Source organism: Neofelis nebulosa, chromosome 2, assembly GCF_028018385.1.
Source record: "Neofelis nebulosa isolate mNeoNeb1 chromosome 2, mNeoNeb1.pri, whole genome shotgun sequence".
Classification (NCBI taxonomy): domain Eukaryota; kingdom Metazoa; phylum Chordata; class Mammalia; order Carnivora; family Felidae; genus Neofelis; species Neofelis nebulosa.
In genome coordinates, this window is record NC_080783.1 from 90462083 (window position 1) to 90484617 (window position 22535).

General features: G+C 34.7%; 1 protein-coding gene across 4 annotated transcripts in view; it reads left to right on the plus strand.

Annotated features, from left to right (window-relative positions):
* The window catches only part of LRP1B (LDL receptor related protein 1B), a 1890044-nt gene that overhangs the window by 1722362 nt on the left and 145147 nt on the right, over positions 1 to 22535 (plus strand). For all 4 annotated transcript variants that reach the window (XM_058715412.1, XM_058715410.1, XM_058715409.1 and 1 more), the window contains exons 68-71: positions 8068 to 8174; positions 13437 to 13566; positions 15181 to 15287; positions 15630 to 15762. In XM_058715412.1, coding sequence (XP_058571395.1) covers positions 8068 to 8174; positions 13437 to 13566; positions 15181 to 15287; positions 15630 to 15762 — 477 coding nt within the window. The remainder of the gene's footprint in view (positions 1 to 8067; positions 8175 to 13436; positions 13567 to 15180; positions 15288 to 15629; positions 15763 to 22535) is intronic.

Here is a 22535-nt window from a genome sequence, read left to right on the forward strand (position 1 = left end):
AAATCCTTTTACACTACAAATTTACCCAAGAGCATCTTTCAGCAAAATATCATTTATTCTCTCTGGAGTAGAGAACACCATATGTATTCAGGATGCTTTTCTCTGAAAATAGAATAACACTATTATCATCATCTGCCTCCTGCATTTTTATGTAATAAATTTAAAAGACAATAATTGTCCAACAATTTTATTTTCTAAAAAGTGTGGCAGTACATAAAATTGTGACAGCATGTTTATATTCTAACATTAATTTCTGAATATATTTCTTACCAACATTTAAACAAAAAAAAGCAATATAATCATGCTTAAAATAAGATAATAATCAAATTCCATTTATTAAATATTCTGCTACTTCCAAAAAGGATTTGGTGAAAACAAGTATCTACTCTTATTTATTTATTTATTTATTTATTTATTTATTTATTTAGGGAATGTGGGGGGGGGGGGGCGGGAGGGATATAGAGAGGGAAGAGGCAGAGAGAGGGAGAGAGAGAAAATCCCAAGCATGCTTTACGCAGTCAGTGTAGAGCTCAATGAGGAGCTCGATCCCATGAACTGTGAGATCATGACCTGAGCTGAAACCAAGAGTTGGATGCTTAACTGAGTGAGCCACCCTGGTGCCCCCAATAGTGTTTAATCTTATACATTAGACTAAGAACAATCATTTCCCAAGATACAGGAGATGAAATAGAAACTGTTACATTAAAGCATAGGAAGAGGTTACATAAAAACATATAATTAGTAGAGTCATAGCCTTCATAAACCACTTGGATATTCAGTTTGCAAAATATCAACTTTTTAAAAATAACTTTTGAACTTTAATCTGACTGGTGTTTGAGGATCAGGTCCATTAACTGTGAAATCTCTGGATCGTTATGATTATGGAATACTCTGATTATGGGAATTTTTATTACTCCATCATATATGTATCTCTCAACTGATCTTACTTAGAGTGTTCTAGATTCTTTTAATCAGTAACTCTGAAAAAACTTTATATAGCAGATTTTCAGATTCTTTCCAGTGATTAAAATAAAAACCTAATGAGGTAAGAATGGCAGGAATAGAAGAGTAAATGCAAAAAAAGAAGCAATTACATATACACTCTCTATTTAATTCACTTCCATTTCAGAGCTTAAATATACATATAACTACTTAGCTTAGTTTGGGATACATTTAGTGTTAATTGTCAATAAGATACCTGAGAAGAATAGCACAGTGCCTGAAAGAGAGGGTAAGTGAGAAGGCCACATTAGAAACTTACATCTTTGAAAACCCTTTATTCAAGGAGTGGTTGAAATTATATAGAAGTTAAACTACTGCTATAACTGGAGAAGAATGGGAAGAAGAATGAAGGGTGGAGATAACCTGTTTCTGAGTCTGCTGGGGTTTCCAAAGTGGTTGGGTATGATTTTGCAAGAACTCAAGGAGAGGGAACACAGCTTCTCACTTGTCTCTGGGCAAACAGTGAGAAATCACTGTAGCCATCGTCACAGAACCCTTAGGAAAAGCAAGAGAATGCCTGCAATATCAAGCATTGCAGTATAAAATACCCCATTATGTATGGTCCACTTTTAGTCCCCACTCACTCTGGGCATGTGGCCTAAGATAACAATGTTGATGAATTTGCAGAGGCGAGAGGACAGTGAACAAGAATGAAGCATATTATAGTTGTGAATGGAAGGATAGAGGGGATACACAGAACCAGTATCAGAACTGATAACATATTAAACGTGTAAGAATGTGTGAGAGGAAGGCTCAAGGGATCAAGATAATTGAGTGGTGTTTGATGGTACCATCTGAATAGACCTGAAGAAATGAGAAAGTTTAAACATTGAAAATGTCAACAGTTCTACATGGGCAGAAGTGGAGCCTATGAAAAGAGAAAAAAGAATACAACATAACTACATAAAGCACCAAGAGGTTGGTCATATATAGGTCAGCAGTAGAACAATTACTGCTCCTGTATAAAATGTTATCGGGATATTTCCCATTTTTTTAACTACCTATTGAAAGTTTTATGATTTGATTTAATTATTATAATTTTAGAAGTATATAATTACAAGAAAACTGTATTATATATGCATATAAATTATTATTTATATATTATAATCAGGACTATATATATATCACATCATATATGTATGTATATATATATGTATATCTTTATGTTTATTTATTTTTGAGAGAGAGAGACAGAATGCAAGCAGGGGAGGGACAGAGAGAGAGAGGGAGACACAGAATCTGAAACCGGCTCCAGGCTCTGAGCTGTCTGCACAGAGCCCGATGTGGGGCTCGAATTCACAAATGGTGAGATCGTGACCTGAGCCAAAGTCAAACATTTAACCAACTGAGCCACCCAGGCACCCCCAACACATATATATTTAATTTAAATATATATAAATGATAACAGTATACCCCAAAAGATAACAGTATAATGTTACCATATTGTCTAAATATCATTAGTCAGTTGTATGCATTTTGATTCATATTTGAGCAATTACTGTTAGCAATTATTAAGTAGTGGAATATAGCAGAGATAGTAAACTAGTCTTAGTGTTAAAAACAACAGTAGCATTTTTTTTTATGTGAGCCCCCACTCCGCCTGAGAGCGCCATAAGACCGAGTTTGGTAAAAGGAAGAACAAAGATGAGCAGTGGGTTCTGGAAGAGAAGGCCTGCTTCAGTTCAGCAAATCTTACTTTAGCACCTGGTAAAGACAAGCCAGGGTGCTCAGCATCAGCAAGGAATCTAGGAGAGCTGAACATCTGGATGTATTCGCGGAAGGAAAAGTCGCTGGGCACCCAGAAGGGAACTCAGCCTAAATCCACCTCCTTTGACTCCGCCTCCAGCTCTTCTGGCAGCTGGCGCTCATCAGCTCACTGGCTACACAAGGGTTTTCATGTGGGGAGATGCATGCCCCGTGGCCTCGTGCACCAGCCTGCCTCAGCATTCTCTGCTTGGCTTCCTGCATCTTGTGCCACGCGCCGCTGCTGCTGACATCAGCAGAGAGTTCCAGAAGGTTGGGCCTGTGGAGCATTCAGTGCTGTGCTCGCCACAGAGCCAGTTTTAGGTAGTTCATTTTGAGTCACGCTGGGACCTCAACATACCTATTTTGTTATTCCTTAGGTATGCTTGTTACAATGATGGTGGCATAGTAGAACGTCTCCACTAAACCTTAACCTGTGGCCTCACCCACAGAGAAGGCGTGTTTTTATGTCAAGTTTCTATACACATGCAGCACATGGGTGTGTTACAGAGCTTTCTCTTCTGTTCTGCTGGCCCAACTGACTGTTCCTGAGCCAGTGCTATGCTGTTGTTACTATGGTTTACCCTGTGTTGCACTGAGCAAGACTCCCTTCTTTACTTTTCTTTGTCAAAAAGTTAACTTATTCATTTCTTGAGCTCCCCCAAAAGAAATCCAACTGGAATTTTGAGCGGGATTGCACTGACTTTGTAGGTTAATAATTAATGTAATTAGGTCTTTATAGAGTCATCCAAGATAGGTCACCCTATATTAGGTCACCTAGTCCAAAAGCATGGAACGTACTCTTTATTCAGATCATTTCGTTTTCTTTATTAAAATTTCAAAAACCTGTAAAAAAAAAAATTTTTTTTCTATCAACCAACACTCACGTGCATTCCATTGATCCACTCATTCCCTTATCACATTTATCTGAGTTCCTATTTAAATGTCTGCAGACAGGGTAGGGAGTAGAGCTATTTCTCAGGGTTTAGCACAGGGCCTGACACATTTATAATATTAGCAGTGTATTTTTAAAATCGCTTTTGGGTTTTTGTGTTTATGAATCTGATATAATGAGTTTACTTTTTAAATTGTGTGGTAAACACTCCAGGCATAGATATGGGAAGAGTTTACATCATAGTGAAGCAATTAACTACCAGCTATGTTTCCAATCTAATATGCTTTCTCCTTTTTTATATTTATATAGCATAATTAGTCCATTGTCATTTTCTTCATCATCTGCTGATCATTTCCCTTGTAAAGTGTTCAGCAGGGACACTTTGCTCCAACAATGATTTATGCTCTTAGAAACAAGAAAATTTTATTGTCACTGGAGTTACTTTGTCATCTGTATCAAAGGTTTGAAAATATCTGACAAGTCTCAGCACCTATGCTACCTTTATCAGCAATAAATGTAATGTATGCGGCATGTACACCTGCTAAGTAACTGATGTGCAAAATAAATTATTTCATATCTTTTCATTATTAAGAAGTAGCTAACAATCGAATAGATATAAAAGCACTAAATAACTTGATCAGCCAGATTACAGTTTTCGTAGAGAGACAAGCTGTGTCTGCCTTATTTGAATTTCTAGTACTTTCACACTGAATTTATATCAGAAGATTATTTGTATAGCATGTCAGTTATACTAATTGTATTCTAAAAATTCTCCTCAGATGCTTACACCCACATTTATATAACTTTTGAACTTATCACCAAGGGTTTATGATAATATACTCAGCAGAGAAATTGGAGTCTGGAAGCCTTTCTGCTCTGCCAATAACTCTGTGGCTTTGAAACTCACTTTTATTTTCTAAACTTAGTTGTTTTTTCTTTTTCCATTTTGTGCAAGATAGCTTCCAAAGTTCTTTTGAGTTTTGAAGCTGTATGCTTTTCTTCCTTTAGTATCGAAGGAAATGACTTATCTATATAATGCCCCTATTTTTTGTTTTCATTATAGAATCCAGATCAGCCTTCCAAAATATCCTGTGAAGGCTTCTTTGTTGTTAATTTGGCATGTTTAAATGAGACTTATGGAAAACCTGGTTAATTTTTCATGTGTGGGGTTCCCTATCTACTTTAGATCTGGAGACATAGGCAATATCAGAAAAAATTAATGTGAGAAAAACATTTTGGAAATACTGGAGGAAATTTCAAATTCAAATTTTCTTTCCAAATGGGTTATTTTCCAGGTATGATCATTTTGCTCTTCTTTTTAACAAAAAAGCTAACTATCATGCCAACATCTGAACATTGGTCTTTTACTTTATCCAGAAAAGATCAAAATTAAGAAACAGCAAGAGAATGCAATCCCTCAGGACCTTGTCTCATAACTTAATTACGGTTTTCTCAAGAGAAAGTTTCATTTTGAGACATCCAGTGGCAAAAGATTCTGAGGCATACAGATGAGAGTTAAAAACAGACTTGCGGGGCGCCTGGGTGGCTCAGTCGGTTAAGTGGCCGACTTTGGCTCATGATCTCGCGGTCCGTGAGTTCGAGCCCCGCGTCGGGCTCTGTGCTGACAGCTCAGGGCCTGGAGCCTGTTTCGGATTCTGTGTCTCCCTCTTTCTGACCCTCCCCCGTTCATGCTCTGTCTCTCTCTGTCTCAAAAATAAATAAACGTTAAAAAAAAAAAAAAACCAGACTTGCTATCCCATTCTTGATGACATTTGTATATGTATAAATAATTCATGATTATTATTCAGAAGTAGTTTTGCTGGCATTTCATGCTAGAAACATACATATTTTCATATGCACTGAAAAACATTTTTTTCCAAAAAATCACTCAGTTCCTCTCCTCCCCTATTAAAACAGAGTAACAATGTTAGCAAAGTCTCTATAGAACAAGTGTTGTGTGGAATTACTGGGTGAATGCTTTGAAGTACTTTATAACTTTATAACTTGTTATCACCTTAGATCAGCAACATCCAACCCTGCCTATAGAAAAGTGTGTCAAACTTTGTGATGTCATTTCTGTTTAGCACATGATGAACACACTTGTGTTTAATTAGCATAAAGTCAAGTTAGAATATTAAAGGATAAATATATTCTGTTCAGACACCTCCAAATACATAAATTCAAAGTTTCTACTGCTGTTTCTTTTAAACATCTAAGTGTGTGTTTAAAAAATGCTCTCTGATTTTTAATGAAAATCATTTTGATTGTTATTTTCCATTATTAAATAAATTGAGCACTGATTAACTTATTAATTTCACTACAATTTCTTTTCCCTAAGAAGAAAACTGCTCGTGTGTAAACAGGAGGGTGAAATGGCTTCAGTATGGAAGAATGATAAGAGAAAAAGAGTTCTCTTTTATTTCTAAGTGAAGTATACATTGTTAGCCATGTGTCTTGGACAAGTAACTTGACTTCCCAGGCCTTTATTGTTCATCTCTGTAATATGTGAACACTTGTTATTTCTTCGGTAGTAAGGGAGACAATGATATGGCCTAGTATTAAATAGTACAGGCCGTGGTATTAGATCGTCTAGGTTCAAGTTCAGTACTGGCTCTTCTGCCTGCAGGGTGATTTGGAGACAGTTCCTTATCCTCTCAGTGCCTCAACTTACTCATTGGCAAAAGGGTCCTATAGTAGCAGCTGCCTTACACAGTTGTTAGAATTAATCATTGAGTTAATTCAAGTACTTAGCATTAATTTCATTTAGTGCCTAACAACAAATAAGCAACCAGTAGCTGGTAATAATTATTATTGTTATAAATAGTAATATTAATACAGTTGTTTTTAAGATTAAGGGATAATATATGTAAATATAATGCAAAGATGAAAAGAGAAAGTGCTATTGTCATCCTCACTAAACAATGGGGTGTTGAGAAATGAAGGGATCCTTCTGTTACGTGGCTTTTTCTCATTCCACTGAATAGTATTTTGTCTTATTCATAGCCTGAAGTTCACATTTTAGTATATGAAGTCTCAGAGCAGAACAAAATGCTGATACATATTTACACTTTCCATAGTTCTCCCAGTGGTCTCAGGAGGGATCTCTATATAGAAATATAAGAGCCTTCATGACGCCAAGCATTCTTGATGTTACCCTTTAGCTAGAAACTGAGTGATTGTGTATAGCAGTAATCAAATGTGGGCCAAATTATTCACAATATTTATGCAGAAAATAGGCTTCATACGGATATTCCTTAAGTTTCTGTTATTCTTCCTTCCTCCTTCCTTCCTTTCTCCTATTATTGCGTGTGAGGCAGCTGTAAATACAGTTAATGAGTAGAGAAAACAAAAAGGGGTCTTTCATCATGCCAGATACCAGTTCTATTTAAAGAACACAAAGTAAACAAGAGATGATCTGTAGCAGTCATATCAATTCCTGGAATCCTACGTCATTGTGCAGATGAAACATATTCTATATAGGAGTTAAGCCAAGCAGTAAGTCACACTATTTGGCTTATATCCTATGTGGACTATGGTGAAGCATAATTAAATCAATAACTGGCAAATTACTTAAAATGGCAGGTAAATGCTGCAGGACATGAGCAAACATTTGCATAAACAAAAAGGCAGTTTTCAGTTATTTTGTAATGTTTATTTTTGAGAGAGAGAGAGAGAGAGAGGCAGAGGGGGAGGGGGACTAAGGATCCAATGTAGGCTCTGTGCTGACAGCAGCAAGCCCAATGTGGAGCTTGAACTCACGAACCATGAGATCATGACCTGAGCCAAAGTTGGGCACGTAGCTGACTGAGTCACCCAGGTGCCCCAAAAGGCAGTTTTTAAAAAGTGAAGTTCCTTGTGTCCTTTCAACTCTTACCCACCCAGTCATGTCCAATAATATCCCCATGTATTCTTCTTGTTTTATGAACTCTAGACTCTCTGGGGACAAAACTGAAAAATTAGAAATTTGTTAGAATCCAATATAAAAGTCAAGAGTCAAAACCTAGACTTACTACTCAATAAATAGCCCCATAGGTACAGAGTCACAAAATGTCTTAAAGTAAAAACATAAAATGACTTAGAGTTCCAACAACTGGAAAAGATTTGTTATTATGTAATATCTAGATTCTTATGTCTTATTTTACTTTGATGTTGTATTTTTACTAAACAGTAAGCTATCTTTTGTCTTTTTATCAATTTGTTTCTGTAATGCCACTTTCTATTCATGATTTTAAAATAAATTTGAAATATCATCATACTGTGTACCATAGATGCTTCATGAAACACTTTTTCTAAACTATTTATTGGCTTCCTATACAATTGCTTGGCCAACCTCCTTTTTCTCAATGCTACCTCATGCTATATGTCATATAAATTTAGAATGTAGTTGCATATAATTGAATAAGCCTGTGCTATTTTTCTGTCCCCAGAGCCTCAGACCTGCACATTGAAAGATTTTCTCTGTGCCAATGGGGACTGTGTTTCTTCGAGGTTCTGGTGTGATGGAGATTTTGACTGTGCAGATGGCTCCGATGAGGTAGGCAACTTTGTAAAACCAAACAAAAAAGAAAGTTTTTTAGAGTCACATTTATAATTATTATTATTCAATCCAGTGAGTCTGTCATGGACATCTCTGAAATACTCTTTTACTCCTGACACAGTGAGATTAGTATTATATCTAAGCTCTGTGCTGCACACACACAGCACGGGGAATAGTTCTTGTGCTACTATTGACAGTTAACTTTATAGTCTGTTTTACCTCAAGTGGTGAATAGCTGGGTTGGGAATAGGATGTTTGGAAACCCTATTCCCTATAGCTGATGCCCTTGCCATCTGTGAATTTGTTCATAAATTTGCTGCAGTATTTATAGTCAGGACTAATATTTTTATGCATTTTAAACAGTCTCTTCTCCCCAGTCTCTTTCTTCAATAGATACAGTCTTATAGATTTTGATGTGGGTCATCAATTTTCATGAAACCACAGGTTCAGCTTTGCTTAGATGATGAATCACAATCCATTTATAATAAGGTCTGTGTACACACAGCTTAAGTGAAAAAAGTGTAAAATATCTCTGGATAATTCTGTAAACTTAAGATTGTGTTAACACTTGTAATACCTCACACAATTCATTATTTATGCATCTATGTATTTGTGTTTCAGCTGTTAATTACTCCATGGAGCTTTAAAAATAATACATGACACATGATTATATATATATTTTTTTCAATCAAATCTAAAACGAACTCTAATCCTTTACTCTCTAGTATCACAGAAAAGTCCAGTAAGAGTCACTTCATGGTTTTCTGTTAATGATTTTCCATGTTAATATCAGGAACACAACACTGGTGACACCAAGCCTAGTCATAAATAAAGGAAAAATTAGTTTTCTTGTCCTCAGTGACCAGCATGCCTCCTTCCAGGGTACAATGACTCCCTAGACCTCTGCTCCTCTGGTTGACACACATAAGCACCTACCCCTCACAAAGGTCCTTCCATTGACTATAGGTTTGCCTAGAGAGATTCTCTGCTGCTGTAGAGGTTTCTGTGTTTCAGGTCAAACATCATTAGTCATCCACCAATTTCCTACATCTTTGGGAGACACTGTAGGTCTCTACTATTTACAGAACCCATACAGACTACAGACTAGTTCTTTCCCAGTCTGCGGGTATTCGTATTAAGATTTGACAATTCTCCATTTTCACACTATCTTGGAAAAGTCCCCAGTCACATTCAGGAGCCTAGATTTTGGAAACAAATGTATTTAACTTCTCACCCAAAGGCCAGAAAACCTAAACCTTGAGGTTGCAAAGGTCTCTTAGGAGAAGTTGAAACATATCACTTATATGCATGGGGCTAGTCACAAACAAGTCCAAACAGAATTCTTTTTTCAGTTTTTTTAATTCATAGGAGAGCTACATTCTTACTGCCCAACTACATTTTTACTTAGTATCAATTTATTCAAAAATTATACTAAATGTTTCCCAGTCAGACAAATACTTTTCACATAAACTCATCCATACCATGTAATCGTTTTTTTTTCTTTAAAACCTGTTTCACCACCCCTGTGTAATCTGTGAAACATCAAGAGGTGGAGATATACTGTTTAAGGCTTATAATTGCATTTTCCATGTTATTCACTAGACACCCAAGGTATATATACAGAATCAAACACTTATTTTCCAAAATCTTATTCAAGTGAAAGTAAATGTCCTTATTAACACCATTTATCTCATGCCCTTAGTTCATGGATGTAGTTCTTTGATGGCTGGATAGACCTCCATTACAGATATTTTCATGGTAATACCCCTAGGGAACCAAAATAACTTTCTTAAAGGTTGTCTTTATAAGTAATGAAGTGTCTAACACTATAGGCAGTTGATTCTCTTTTCTTTCTAAGGTGAGAATTACAGGTTGAATTGACTAACAAACAAAGGAACAAACAAATGGCTAGAAAACCAAATTACATACAGGGTACTCTCAATTTAGGAATAAAAAATAAAATTGTGAGGATACGTTTTTGTAAGGATGTTAACTGATAATATAATTAGCTTGTTCCTTACGGCCAAAACAATAATAATAATAATAATAATAATACGGCCAAAACAATAATAATAATAATAATAATAATAATAATAATAAATAATAATAATAATAAAAAAACTTGGATCAGCATAATTGTGTATCACATCAGTGGCATACAGAGATTGAGTGATTAATTCCCAGAGAAGAAATATTTAAAGTGACTTTAAAATATAGTATTTGGACTCTACATCCAGTATAATGCATTGTAAGGACAAAAAGAAATGCAAAGGAATCTTAAACTGTGTTCATATGCTTGTTATTAATAATGTTGGTTTTGCTAATTTGAAACTCGTATATATTGAGAGTAGGGTAGATCAAATGCTTAGTTATTTTCATGTTATTAACACTTAAAAGTTTGAAGTAAAAGAAAGGAGATACAAATGTAGGAACAAAAAAATGTAAATAAAATTATGTAATATTAAATTCAAAAATATCAGTAGGAGATTTTGATTTATCTTTCTCTTTCTAAAAATATAAAATTCTTAGCTCTGCCACTTAAAAATTCTAAAACCAGTGACATCTCAGCATTATAGACTATCCTTAACATTCATACAGTGACCTCTAAATACCATTTTCCTATTAAAGGAAACAAAACTCCTTTGAGAAATGTCCACTTATAGGTCTGAGAAGGAAATTGACAAAATGAGTCACTACTATCCTGTTAAGCCAAAATAAGACTATTAGTATAGTGTCCTGAATACATAGGCGATAATTGAAGGGGTTTCTACTAATGAAAGAGACAGCTTGGACATCAGAAAGAAAAATGACTTTAATGGATTGAAATATAATAAGTGTATAAAAATACGTGTGTATAATAATACTTTTAAAAAACAAAAAGCTCATTAGTCACTTTAGATGTTCCGAAGGTATCCTTCTTAGGATTCAATCAGCCCAATTTGGAATGTGGGACATTCAGTAGAACAAATGACCTAGGGTCTGTCTACAAGTAGTAAATAGCATTAGAAAAACAAACAAACAAACACACACACACACACACACACACACACACACACACACCTAGAAGAATGGGAAATAGTTATTCATTTAAAGAAACTCAAACCAAATTCAAAATTATAGACTTCTTTTAGATCCTTATTTTACCAAACAATATTTTAAAAATGAGAAAATTTTAGATATTGATAGGAAATAACTTTAGAGTAAGTCTAAGTTATTAGACTTTAGACTAATAACATAGGGATTTGGGCAAATTTTGTGATATTGCGAATGTTGTGATACTATTGTTGTTATGTTAAATAGTCCAGACTATAAATAAGTGTAATGGAGGATGTATGAAACATGAATAGTGAAGTGTTCGTCATTGTTAAACAAGCATGATGGGCACGTAGGTTCATTATTCTGTTCTTTCTTTCTTTACGCTTTTGAGTCTAAAATAATAATTAAGTAACCCACAAATACAGACACACACACACATACTCATCAACTGTACTGTAACTTATCCTTGATTGAAATCTTCTGATAATTGAAAAAATATCTAAAAGTAATGTTTTCTGTATTGCTGCCAATACAGATACACCAGTGCCATTGGTTATTGAGCTATTTTACTCAAATTACTTTATTGCTGAGATAACCTTTGATAAATTTCTACAAATATATACTGAGCAGTTGTTATAATCATGGTGCAGTATTAGATATTTGGTTCACAGACACACACGGTGCCTATCATACAGACAAACATGACCCTTATTCTACTGGAACTGAGTTACGTGAAATTTTAATTTATATTCCTTGTTTTCTGCATATGCTACATCATTCATTAATTCATTCATTACATTGGCAGTTTTTACTGAATGCTTATTATGTCCCAGTTATAATACTGAACATGGTGGTAAGGTGGTGAACAAAACATATGAAATCCCTTTCTCATGACCAGTGCATGGACTGTTTCTCCGTCTTTTACAGCATTTACTATTACAGGATTTACACTGCAGATGCACTGCATTTCTAATTATCCTTACAGAGGAAAAGCCTTTTCTTAAATAGTTCCATTTCTGTTTAAACTTCCTCTATAAATCCTTTCATAAAAACCTTGAGAATCCATATGATTAAAATTACACTTATTTATTTTGACAGTCGATGCATTTTATTGCAATTGTTGGTTTAGGGAATGGTATTTCCTGTTAGTTTATGAGTTTAAAAAATACATGGAATAAATCTTAGTTTCCTTTGGATTCTTATTTAAGAAACTCTGGTACCTGGTAACCCCTCAATACTTGAGAAAAGAAGGGAAGAAGAAAGGCAGTAAGAAGAAAATGAATTATATGGTGGGCAGTCTAATTAAAGTACCATTGGCAAAGAGAAAATTACAGGGACTTAGAATGTAAACTCCCTTTCTTTACATGGGGATGACACTGCGAAGAAGCAGGGAGTAGCAGATCCACATGGTTCGCTTCTTGAGAGTTTCATAAGCTGTGACTGTTACACCTTTTGTGGAAGCAACAGGCAAGTATCTTTTGGCAAGAATAGAAATTACTTACAGAAAAACCTCATCCCAGCAAGACGTTTCATTGGAGCATCCCATATCAACAGGACTGGTCAGACCCAAGGAAGTTTAATTTCTACTGGCTCCCTTTTATTGATCTCATATAAAGAATCGAAAGGTTTCCCAAAGGTATAGCTACTGTCTTGTTTGACTTACAAATAAAATCTATATGCAAACTAGCAGACGTGACAATTGTGACAGTTCCTGTCACGGTTCTTTAGCAACAAATGTTGGAGGAGAGAAAGATTATGAACAGCAACTAGTTTGTGAAAGGCCTGAGGAAGAGGCGTGAAAAGAAGGATAAAGGAAGGACACTGCAGGAAGTTTTTGCCAACACAAAACAGATTAGCCTTCATTCTTCTTTGTTTCGCTTTCATCCTGCTACCCCATTCCCAATGAACTGGATGTACTTATTAGAGATAATTTTTAACCCTTTATTTCCTCCACGATCTTTATTGTCACCTATAATTATTAAAATTACATGACCCCCTGTCTATTGGAAAATTATCTCCTCGGAGTAATTGATGTGATGGAACCATAGGATCTATGTTCTTTTCTCATTTCTCTGTAAGTCATCATAAGACTTACAGAGACAAATGAAAATAGAAAATTGTTATAGTTTTGTTATATAGCCGTGGGCTTAAATGACCATCTGAGCTTCTTATTTGTGGCAGTGTAAAAATTTAATGTTAACTGTGTTGTGTGGTTTTTGACAGAGAAATTGTGAAACAAGTTGTTCCAAAGATCAGTTCCAGTGTTCCAATGGTCAGTGTATATCAGCAAAGTGGAAATGTGATGGCCATGAAGACTGTAAATATGGAGAAGATGAGAAAAACTGTGAGCCAGGTAAAATGATTGAGGTGGTAGTTAATGTAGCTGATATTTTAACTTGGTATAAAACCATTTTAAGCAGTAATTAGGAGAAAACAATGGCAAATGCACACACATACTATGTTTCAGATATAAGATTTTAGATATGCTTATAGGTGAATTAAATAGTGTACCCTTTATATGTTTTGAATGTATTTTAGTGTAGGATAATTACTATGTTTGGGATCCAAGCATTACTCCCAAATTTGATTTTCTGGTTTCTCCGTCTTTCCACCCCATTTGGAATTGTTCCTCCAAGATGGAAAAGTGATATATGTTGAAACTGTCAGTGCAATAAACGTCAGGTTTTCAGTTATGGACATTAAGGTTATGGAAAAGAATGCAGTAGTTTCAACATGAAACCAGCTGAGAAAAAGCATAAGTATATTATTTCTATTTGCATTTTGGTCCAAAATCAAAATAAAATTAGGAAGCAAGACCAGAGTACAGGGAAAAAACACCCAATTTATTGTGCGTTTTTATCCCCTAAATATAGCCTTAGAAATATGGCCATTAAAACTTAATTTTTTTATACTTAGGTATTTTAATAGCATCATCTTACCAAAAAAAAAAAAAAAAAAAAAGAATTACTGGGAGAAAATCATGCTATGATCTATGTACAACCACAAAAGCATTACTTTGAGAGCCTAGGTGACAGTAGCAGATACAGGACACACATGTTGCTGCCCGTGGTCGATATTGCTAATTGATCTTTTTTCTTACTGAATATAGACCTATCTTCAGACTCCATATGAATACAGATCTCTAGGCAAACACTGCCAATTAAAAGGAATTAAAACTCTAAGAAAAAGCTTCTGAGCATCCTTGGAGTAAGCAAAGCCATTATATAAGTACTTTTGGCTACCAGAGATTTGAAGGCAAGCCTAGCTAACTCAAACCCAGAGACTAAGGCAGCAATCATAATTACTATGTCAATTAATTAGATTAGGTACTGATAGTAGTTTAAATATCCACATGCTATTTTTATTTTCTATGTCATAAAAGAATACTTCAGATTCTATAGACTCAGTTAATTATGCATATATTCATGTTTAAGACCCCAAAACAAAAATACTTCTCAGAACTTATGCAAATATGACATTTATGTCAACACAGCCAGCTAGATATCATGGGGTCTATGAGACCATGCCAAGATTTCTACTTTTAGCTTTATATAATGCATATAGAAATTAACATTCCCAAGGGTCACTAAGTCTCACTACAGTTTTAAAAACAACTTGAAGCCTTTGTTTTTAAATAATTTAATTTAAAATTATGAAAAATTCATTTAACTGTTCAAAATTAAAGAGAAGGAGGATATAGAGGGTTTTTTTTTCTTCCTTTCTGTCTTTAGTGAGTTAAAAACTTACTGAACAGCCTATTACGTCATTGAGATATATTTTATGAAATGCAATAATATTATGAAACACATTTTAAGTAAATGTGTAATATCAGATATTAAGTACAGTTTAAATATAAACTATTTTCATTACTGTCTATGAATTTTTTATATGCTTATATATGTTTTTATCTATCAAAGCAATCATTCATTTTAGTGAATTTAAATCTTAACTTTATAATTATATTCAGACTCTCCTACTTGCTCATCAAGTGAATATATATGTGCCAGCCGAGGATGTATTTCAGCATCTTTGAAATGTAATGGAGAATATGATTGTGCTGATGGTTCAGATGAGGTAAAATCTATCATTTGATTAAAATCTCTGAATTACATGAATTAGGTTCGGGAAAGCAAATGTAATAAAAATAGAGTAAAGAGAGAATCTTGATTCTCAGCCGTCTAAAATCTTAGGACAAGTACATTGAATATAGTAATTGCAGCAAATACCCGAATGAATCTGCGTGCTGTTCATATACTAAATCTTATTGTCATTTGTAGGGGTTATATTCATTAAGTCAAAATAAAAGAAAGCCCACAGTGTAATAAATCTCCAGTATTGTCAGCTGCGTGTTTGTTTTTCCTGTGACTATATCATTATCATTAATGAAAACTGCAGTGCCTATTTGTATTTGAACAGATGGACTGTGTGACTGAGTGTAAGGAAGATCAGTTTCGATGCAGAAATAAAGCCCACTGTATTCCAATTAGATGGCTTTGTGATGGCATTCATGACTGTGTGGATGGCAGTGATGAACAAAACTGTGACAGAGGTAAGGGGTGTGTGTGTGTGTGTGTGTGTGTGTGTGTAAATAAGAGAGTGGCAGTTAAAATACTGTGTCAAGTCAATTGTGTGCTAGAGGCAAAAAATTGGATCATTAAATGATTCTCTTTACCCATTCTTATTTCATTACATAATATCCTGTTCTGGATAAGCAAAATCTGGATAATTTCCAGATAGAGTGCAGTGTTAGTTTTCATATGACAAAGGTAACCAAAGTGCAGGTTTTTATTGCATCCTATCACAAGCATGGCTTTGGACTAGATGCTGTGTCAGGGATAGGGGTAGAAGGATGCAGGGAACATAACCGCTTGTAGCCATTACTACAGAAGTATTTTTGGTGTGCATTTCTCTTCCATGTTGCCTGCCTTACTATGAAAGAATAATAACATATGGCATACCATATTACACATACACATACTGATACACAACTGCAGGTCATGCCCCAAATTTCCCTTTTGCCATATGGTTAAGAAAATGACCTACATTTTTTTGTCAGTTTGGAAGACAACTTTTAATTTTGCAATACATTATTTTTAGCTATGTTAAAATATTTCCTGACAGATAACAACTTTTTAATTGTAATTCACCCCATAAAAGCAGCAATTATTCCTACTTTAGAGTCAATGAAGGGAAAGCAAAAAAAAAAAAAACCAAAAAAACAATTGTGGGGCAAACCTTAAAATGATCACAAATTCCATAATTCTTATTATTTTAATAATGTTAAATACATTGTTTAAATGCAAAATTTTTTTTAACCTGCTTACTAAAGTCTCTCAAGGAGTGCACCTGGATGGCTCTGTTGGTTAAGCATCCAACTCCTGATTGGGCTCAGGTCATGATCTCACAGTTCACGAGATGGAGCCCCGCATCAGGCTCTGCACTGACAGTGCAAAAGAGCCTGCTTGCTTGGGATCCTCCCTCTCACTCTTTTCTCCTCCCCTGCTCACGCTCTTGCATGCTCTCTCTTTCTCTCAAAATAAATACATTAACGTTAAAAAAAATTAAAGTATCTTGATGTACTTTACATTATGGAATATTTGGAGTATCATCAACAGAAATGATACTAGATACTGATGTAGGCTGCAAGGCATTTGAACATGTGCTCAGGGTTTATACAGTTTAAATGTACTTTTGCAACAACATGAATGAGCTAGATAGTATAATGCTAAGCAAAATAAGTCAGTCAGGGAAAGACAAATACCATATGACTTTATTCATATTTAGAATTCAAGAAATAGAACAAATGAACAAAAGGGGTAGAAAAAGAGAGACAATCAAACCAAGAAACAGACTCTTAACTATAGAGAACAAACTGATAATTACCAGAGGGGAGTGGGGGGGGGGGGCAGGGGGAGTCAAGTAGGTGATGGGGATTAAGGAGGGCACTTGTTGTAAGGAACACTGGGTATTGTATGGAAGTGTTAAATCATTACATTGTACACATGAAACTAATGTAACACTGTATGTTAACTAACTGGAATTTAAATAAAAGCTTTTTTAAAAAAGAAAATAATAAAATTTTACTTCTATAAATATCTAGTCATTCGAAGAAAAAATGCCCCCCATTTCCTTTAATATTAGATCAAACCTTTATGATTTGCTAAGATCTCCATCTCAAATCTGATAAAGTGTTGTAATATTCAGGAGAAGAAATCCTAGTTCTCATTTGGAATCTGCAGTGCATTATATAGAGCCATAAAAGGTTAGACTTCCTTAATAGCTGTTTCTACTTTTGGTTAAGTTCTCACATTCCAATTTAGAGACATCAAACATTGTAGACATTCTGGCACCAAAAGGTCTTAAATACAGTCATATTCTAAGACTTCGGGACAATTAAGTTACTCATCATTTTCCATTTTCTAGCTATTAAGCTGCATTCCCTTAATTTCAGTCTCTATCACCAGTCTGGCTGCTTCTCTCATTGCTTCCTGCCCTGCCTGGGCATATATACTACCGTGTAAGTCAACTCCAATACATTCTGCTCTCTGCTGCCAGGTTCATCTTATTGAAGTGTAACTCTGACTATGTAAATATTTACTTGAAGCTCCTTCCTGGTTACTTACAAATATGGCAGTCAGTGTTACAAGAAAATGATCCTATTGTATCTTCCTACTCTTATACGCTATTATTTCTCTTTATGTATCATATATCCTAGCCAAATCAAAGAATAAATCTAGCAACATCTTCCATGCTTTTCAACATCTTGCCAGATTCCTCTACTATTTCTGCCATCTCAATACCTTTGCCAATAAGAATTATATCTCTCCTTTTAAGTCCATTCAGTTGTTACTGTCTTCAACCAAATCTCAGTCTCTTCTGGAGTTTCCCTAGCAACCCTTTGATTGCATACTTGTTATTATATTCTTCTTTCTAATATAATTACTTCTGTATTAGTTGACTGTTTCCCCTGTTGGAATGTGAGTTTCTTAATGTAAAAAATTAGGTATGCAAACAGAATGAGGAAGTAGATTCCAGGTAGTGGGATCATTATGCACAAAGTCTCACAGGTGAGAGAAAGTTTAAGTGTTTAGGAACTATAAGTAATTGAAGATTCATGCTATAGAATTTAGTTCCAATTTTAAGCATAATGAGAAGTTTCCCAAAGCTTTTAAGGAGTCTTCAATTTTTTTTTTTCAAAAGGAGATTCAAAAGGTAGAATTTGCACTATGTATTAGACACAGAATTACTGAAATGAGAATCAAGAGATCTAATTCCTTGTCTTACCTGTAGGAAAGTTTCTGTGCTCATTTATTATACTAACAAATCCAATCACAGTGAAATGTCTCCAAGACCTGTAAGAATATCTGGAAAATAAGTGAATGTGCATGTGTGTGTGTGTATGAGGGCAATCCTGTCAGGATTTATCTTTTTTTTAATATTAAAATTTCATAAGAAATGTTTGTTTGAACAAAGAATTCAAGGTTAAAAAACAAACCTTACAGTTAAAAAAAAAAAGCAGTATAGAATTTGAAATCTGACTTGCCTTTTAGATGTAAAATGACCCTACTAAAAGTTTAAGCCTACTGATTAAAAAAGAGTTGAGGACCTTTAATTCAATCATTTAGAAATGTGTCAAAGCTCTCCTTCCCTCCACACTAATGTTTCTAACTTTTCTTGGGTTTCTTTGCTGCTAGATAAATTCCAGTGAGTTATCTTGATGGTTAAAATATTTGATCCTGTATGGATGTACCTTAAAGCATGATCAAGTTCAGATTCCTAGTATTTTACTTCCAGGAAGTGGTTCAGGTATTGGATAGATGTACTTCAAGGCACTGAGGAAATGAAATGCCAAAATAAATCTCTCTGCTATTAAATCAGCCTTCCATTCATCCCAAAACCTGACACATGAACTAAGTGTTGGGGGCTGGAAGGCAAGATTCAGGACAAACATGAAACATTTTCCAAGTGAATCCATTTTACTGGTTTACTTTAAAAAGACGAACCCCCAAATACTGTGGAATTAAAAGCAACGTTCATATTTTTAAAGATAAAACATGGAAACTTGGTGGGTTTTGTTTTGTTTTGTTTTGTTTTTTGGGTTTTTTTTTTTGGCTTGAGCTCCCAAACTTTGCTTTCCTTAGCAATTTTAGTGGACAAGATTGAGAATTATTCTTTTCAGTTATCATCAGCTCAAAAGTGTGTTAACTATTTATGAAAATTATAAAATATTTTCATATGTTAAACCTTCCCTCCACCCAAATTAAAATGGGAACTCTAGATGTTTATTTTCTGTGATGATGTGCCTGGTCAGATTTCTATGAACCTGCCAAAAGCTTTTATATATATATAAAATATATATATATTATATATAATATATATAAGAACATGACTAAAGACTAGGAAACTGGAATTTTGATACAGCTAATCTCTTTAAATTATACCTCTTTTTTTGCTTATATGTGCCTCATGCCATTTCAAAATAAGCATTTTATGTTAGACTCAGGGTGTCATGGTAGCCCCATGATGCATTTTTTAATGCAAATTCTTCATGGTATAATAGCAAGGCTTTAGTAAGTTATTACAAAACCTTTGCCTTACTATTACAACTGTGATTTCATTTATATTTCTCTTCTTCTTCATAAAAATAGTAATATGCCCAACACTTTTATGGGGCAAATTATAATATTATCTAATATGATACCTTTGGGAAATCATTTTTTTTTCTTTTTAACAAAACTGATGTGCTACAAATAGAATTTTCTAAAAGAATCAGAGGATGTCAAGAGTTCACAAATTTTGTTTGAATATAATCCATTGTAAAATGGAACATGCAATGAGATTTAGTCTTGAGAATCTTTATTCTGAACGAATATAACTTTCACATCCTATGAATTTTGATATTGAATTAAGCACTTACTTTATATCGGTATTCATATTTTAAGTTTCTTTAGTATTAAATACCATACATGTTATCTTTTTATTGTTTTCAGATAGTTGTTAAATATATTTTCTTGCATGGGTTTTGATACTTGAAATTACTGTTAGAATTAGGGCATTTTAGATTTGAGTATTGCAAAAGTTGAAAGAAAGGGGCACCCCAGTGTCAGATACTATGTTGTCAGTCTCACATGGTGATACTCACCATCACGGACTTACCATGGACTTATGTTTTTCCCTATTATACAGTTTGTTAGTCTTCAGAGATGCCAATGTAGGTTGTGCCAGTTCTTAAACATTTTTGCAGGAAACTCTTAGAACTGTTCAGATTGACATCACTCCAAAGTCTTGATCTCAGCTTCAACTATTACTTAAGATTCTAAGCAATCATCCTATATTTCTCTAATCATCTGTATACCATTAACCATATCAAGTTTTTATTTTTTTTTAAATAAAAATATTTACAAATGGTGTGCACACACAGGGGCAGGAAAGGGGCAGAGAGAGGGAGAGAGAATCTGATGGCACAGAGCCTGATGCAGGGCTCGATCTCAGAAATCATGAGAGCATGACCTGAGCTGAAATCAAGAGTCAGACTTTTAACCAACTGAGCCACTCAGGCACACCAAACATATGAAGTTTTTAACAAGTTGAATTTCCTCCTCACCTTTACTTCACAGAAATAATAAAAATTTTGAGCTTTATTCAATATCTGTTCACCAAATTAACAAATCTACCTATAGCTGTGCCTAGCCTAGCCTTTCCCTCTTCCTTCCTCTTGAAACGGAAGACCTGTTACACCTCTAGTATAAGGTAGATACTTTAGATCTCAAATCCTTCACACTTCCTGGATTCTCAAGGACTTTGTTATATCAATTACCTTTTCTCTCTTCTGTATCCTCAAGCTTACTCTGTCTACTGAATTATTTTCAGAAGCACTTAAGTATATCAGATATCAGTTTTACTCCACAGAAGCTACTAGGCTTTTAATCACCTAGCCTTCTCCTCTCCTCCTTCCCTTCAAGGGCATACTCCTAGAAAGGGATGGATGGTTACGGTACCTACTACTTCTTCGTCTAATATTGACCAACCACAAACATTTCATTAAATTCACCACCACTTCATTGGACCTCCTCTCTTAGCATTATATACATGTGCTAACTACTACCTTCTTGTTGAGACACTTTTTAGGTATTTCTCCAACCACTCTAGCTAACTAGCCTCAGCCTCTTTTGCAGACACCCCTTTATCCAATCTTTAAATGCTGATCTCCTCTGTTTTGTTCTAAATTCCAAATAACAACTACATTCTGATCATCCCTAGTTGTATATTTACAGCTTAGAACCTGTCCTATATTTCAACACATTTATCCACTATCCTACTAAATATCACTATATGCTTGTCCTACTAGTACTTTACATGAATTGTGTCATTATTTCTAGTAAGCTTGCTCTTCCTGCTGTATTCCTTTATTTATTTTTTTTTGAACAACACCGACAGTCACCAAATGCTCCAGATAAGCCAAAAATTGAGTGCTGTGTTTGACTACTCACTCTCCTCACCACCCTCATCTATTCAGCCATCAGATCCTGAGGATTCTACTTCCCGAAGCACTTTCAACAGTTCAACAGAAGCTAGTTCGAAATCGAGTTCTGTGCTTCCGCAATGCCTCTTCAAACTGGTCTTTTCCCTCCAGCCTTGGCTTTACTCTCACTACCTTCATTTCCAAGTTCTCCACACTGTAGCTACTGTTATTACACTAAAATCCAAATCTTGTTCTGTCATTTGTTAAGTTAAATCTTTGCTACTGTAAGTTAATTATTAAAGATGTGTATGCGAGTCAAAACTCAACAAGATGAGCTGTTTGACCTTCACAGACCCAGCCTTATTATTCCCTCCAAAATTATTACTATTTTGGCTCCTTTGTATGTGATAAATATACTTAATTTTGAGTGAGTATATCCTTGCATTCTTCATGCTTTCTGTTGAATTGTGAAAAGAGAAAAAATGCAAACATTTACAAAATACACAAAAAAGTCACTACACTATTGCACAGTTTTTACCAGGATGACTATAATATTTCACCACATCACCAACTTCTGTTATAAACTTAACTATTTTTCTGTGACTTCAAAACTTTTTATTGGTTATTCTCTCTTTTAACAATTCAGTTTGTCAGTTTCCAGATACAGCTGAATTATCTAAAAATTTTAAAAGTGTCTTTTCTTTCCAAAACAACACAATTTTTTTTTCTTAATGTTTTTTTTTTATTTATTTTTGAGACAGAGAGAGACAGAGCATGAGCAGGGAAGGGGCAGAGAGAGAGGGAGACACAGAATCGGAAGCAGGCTCCAGGCTCTGAGCCATCAGCACAGAGCCCGATGC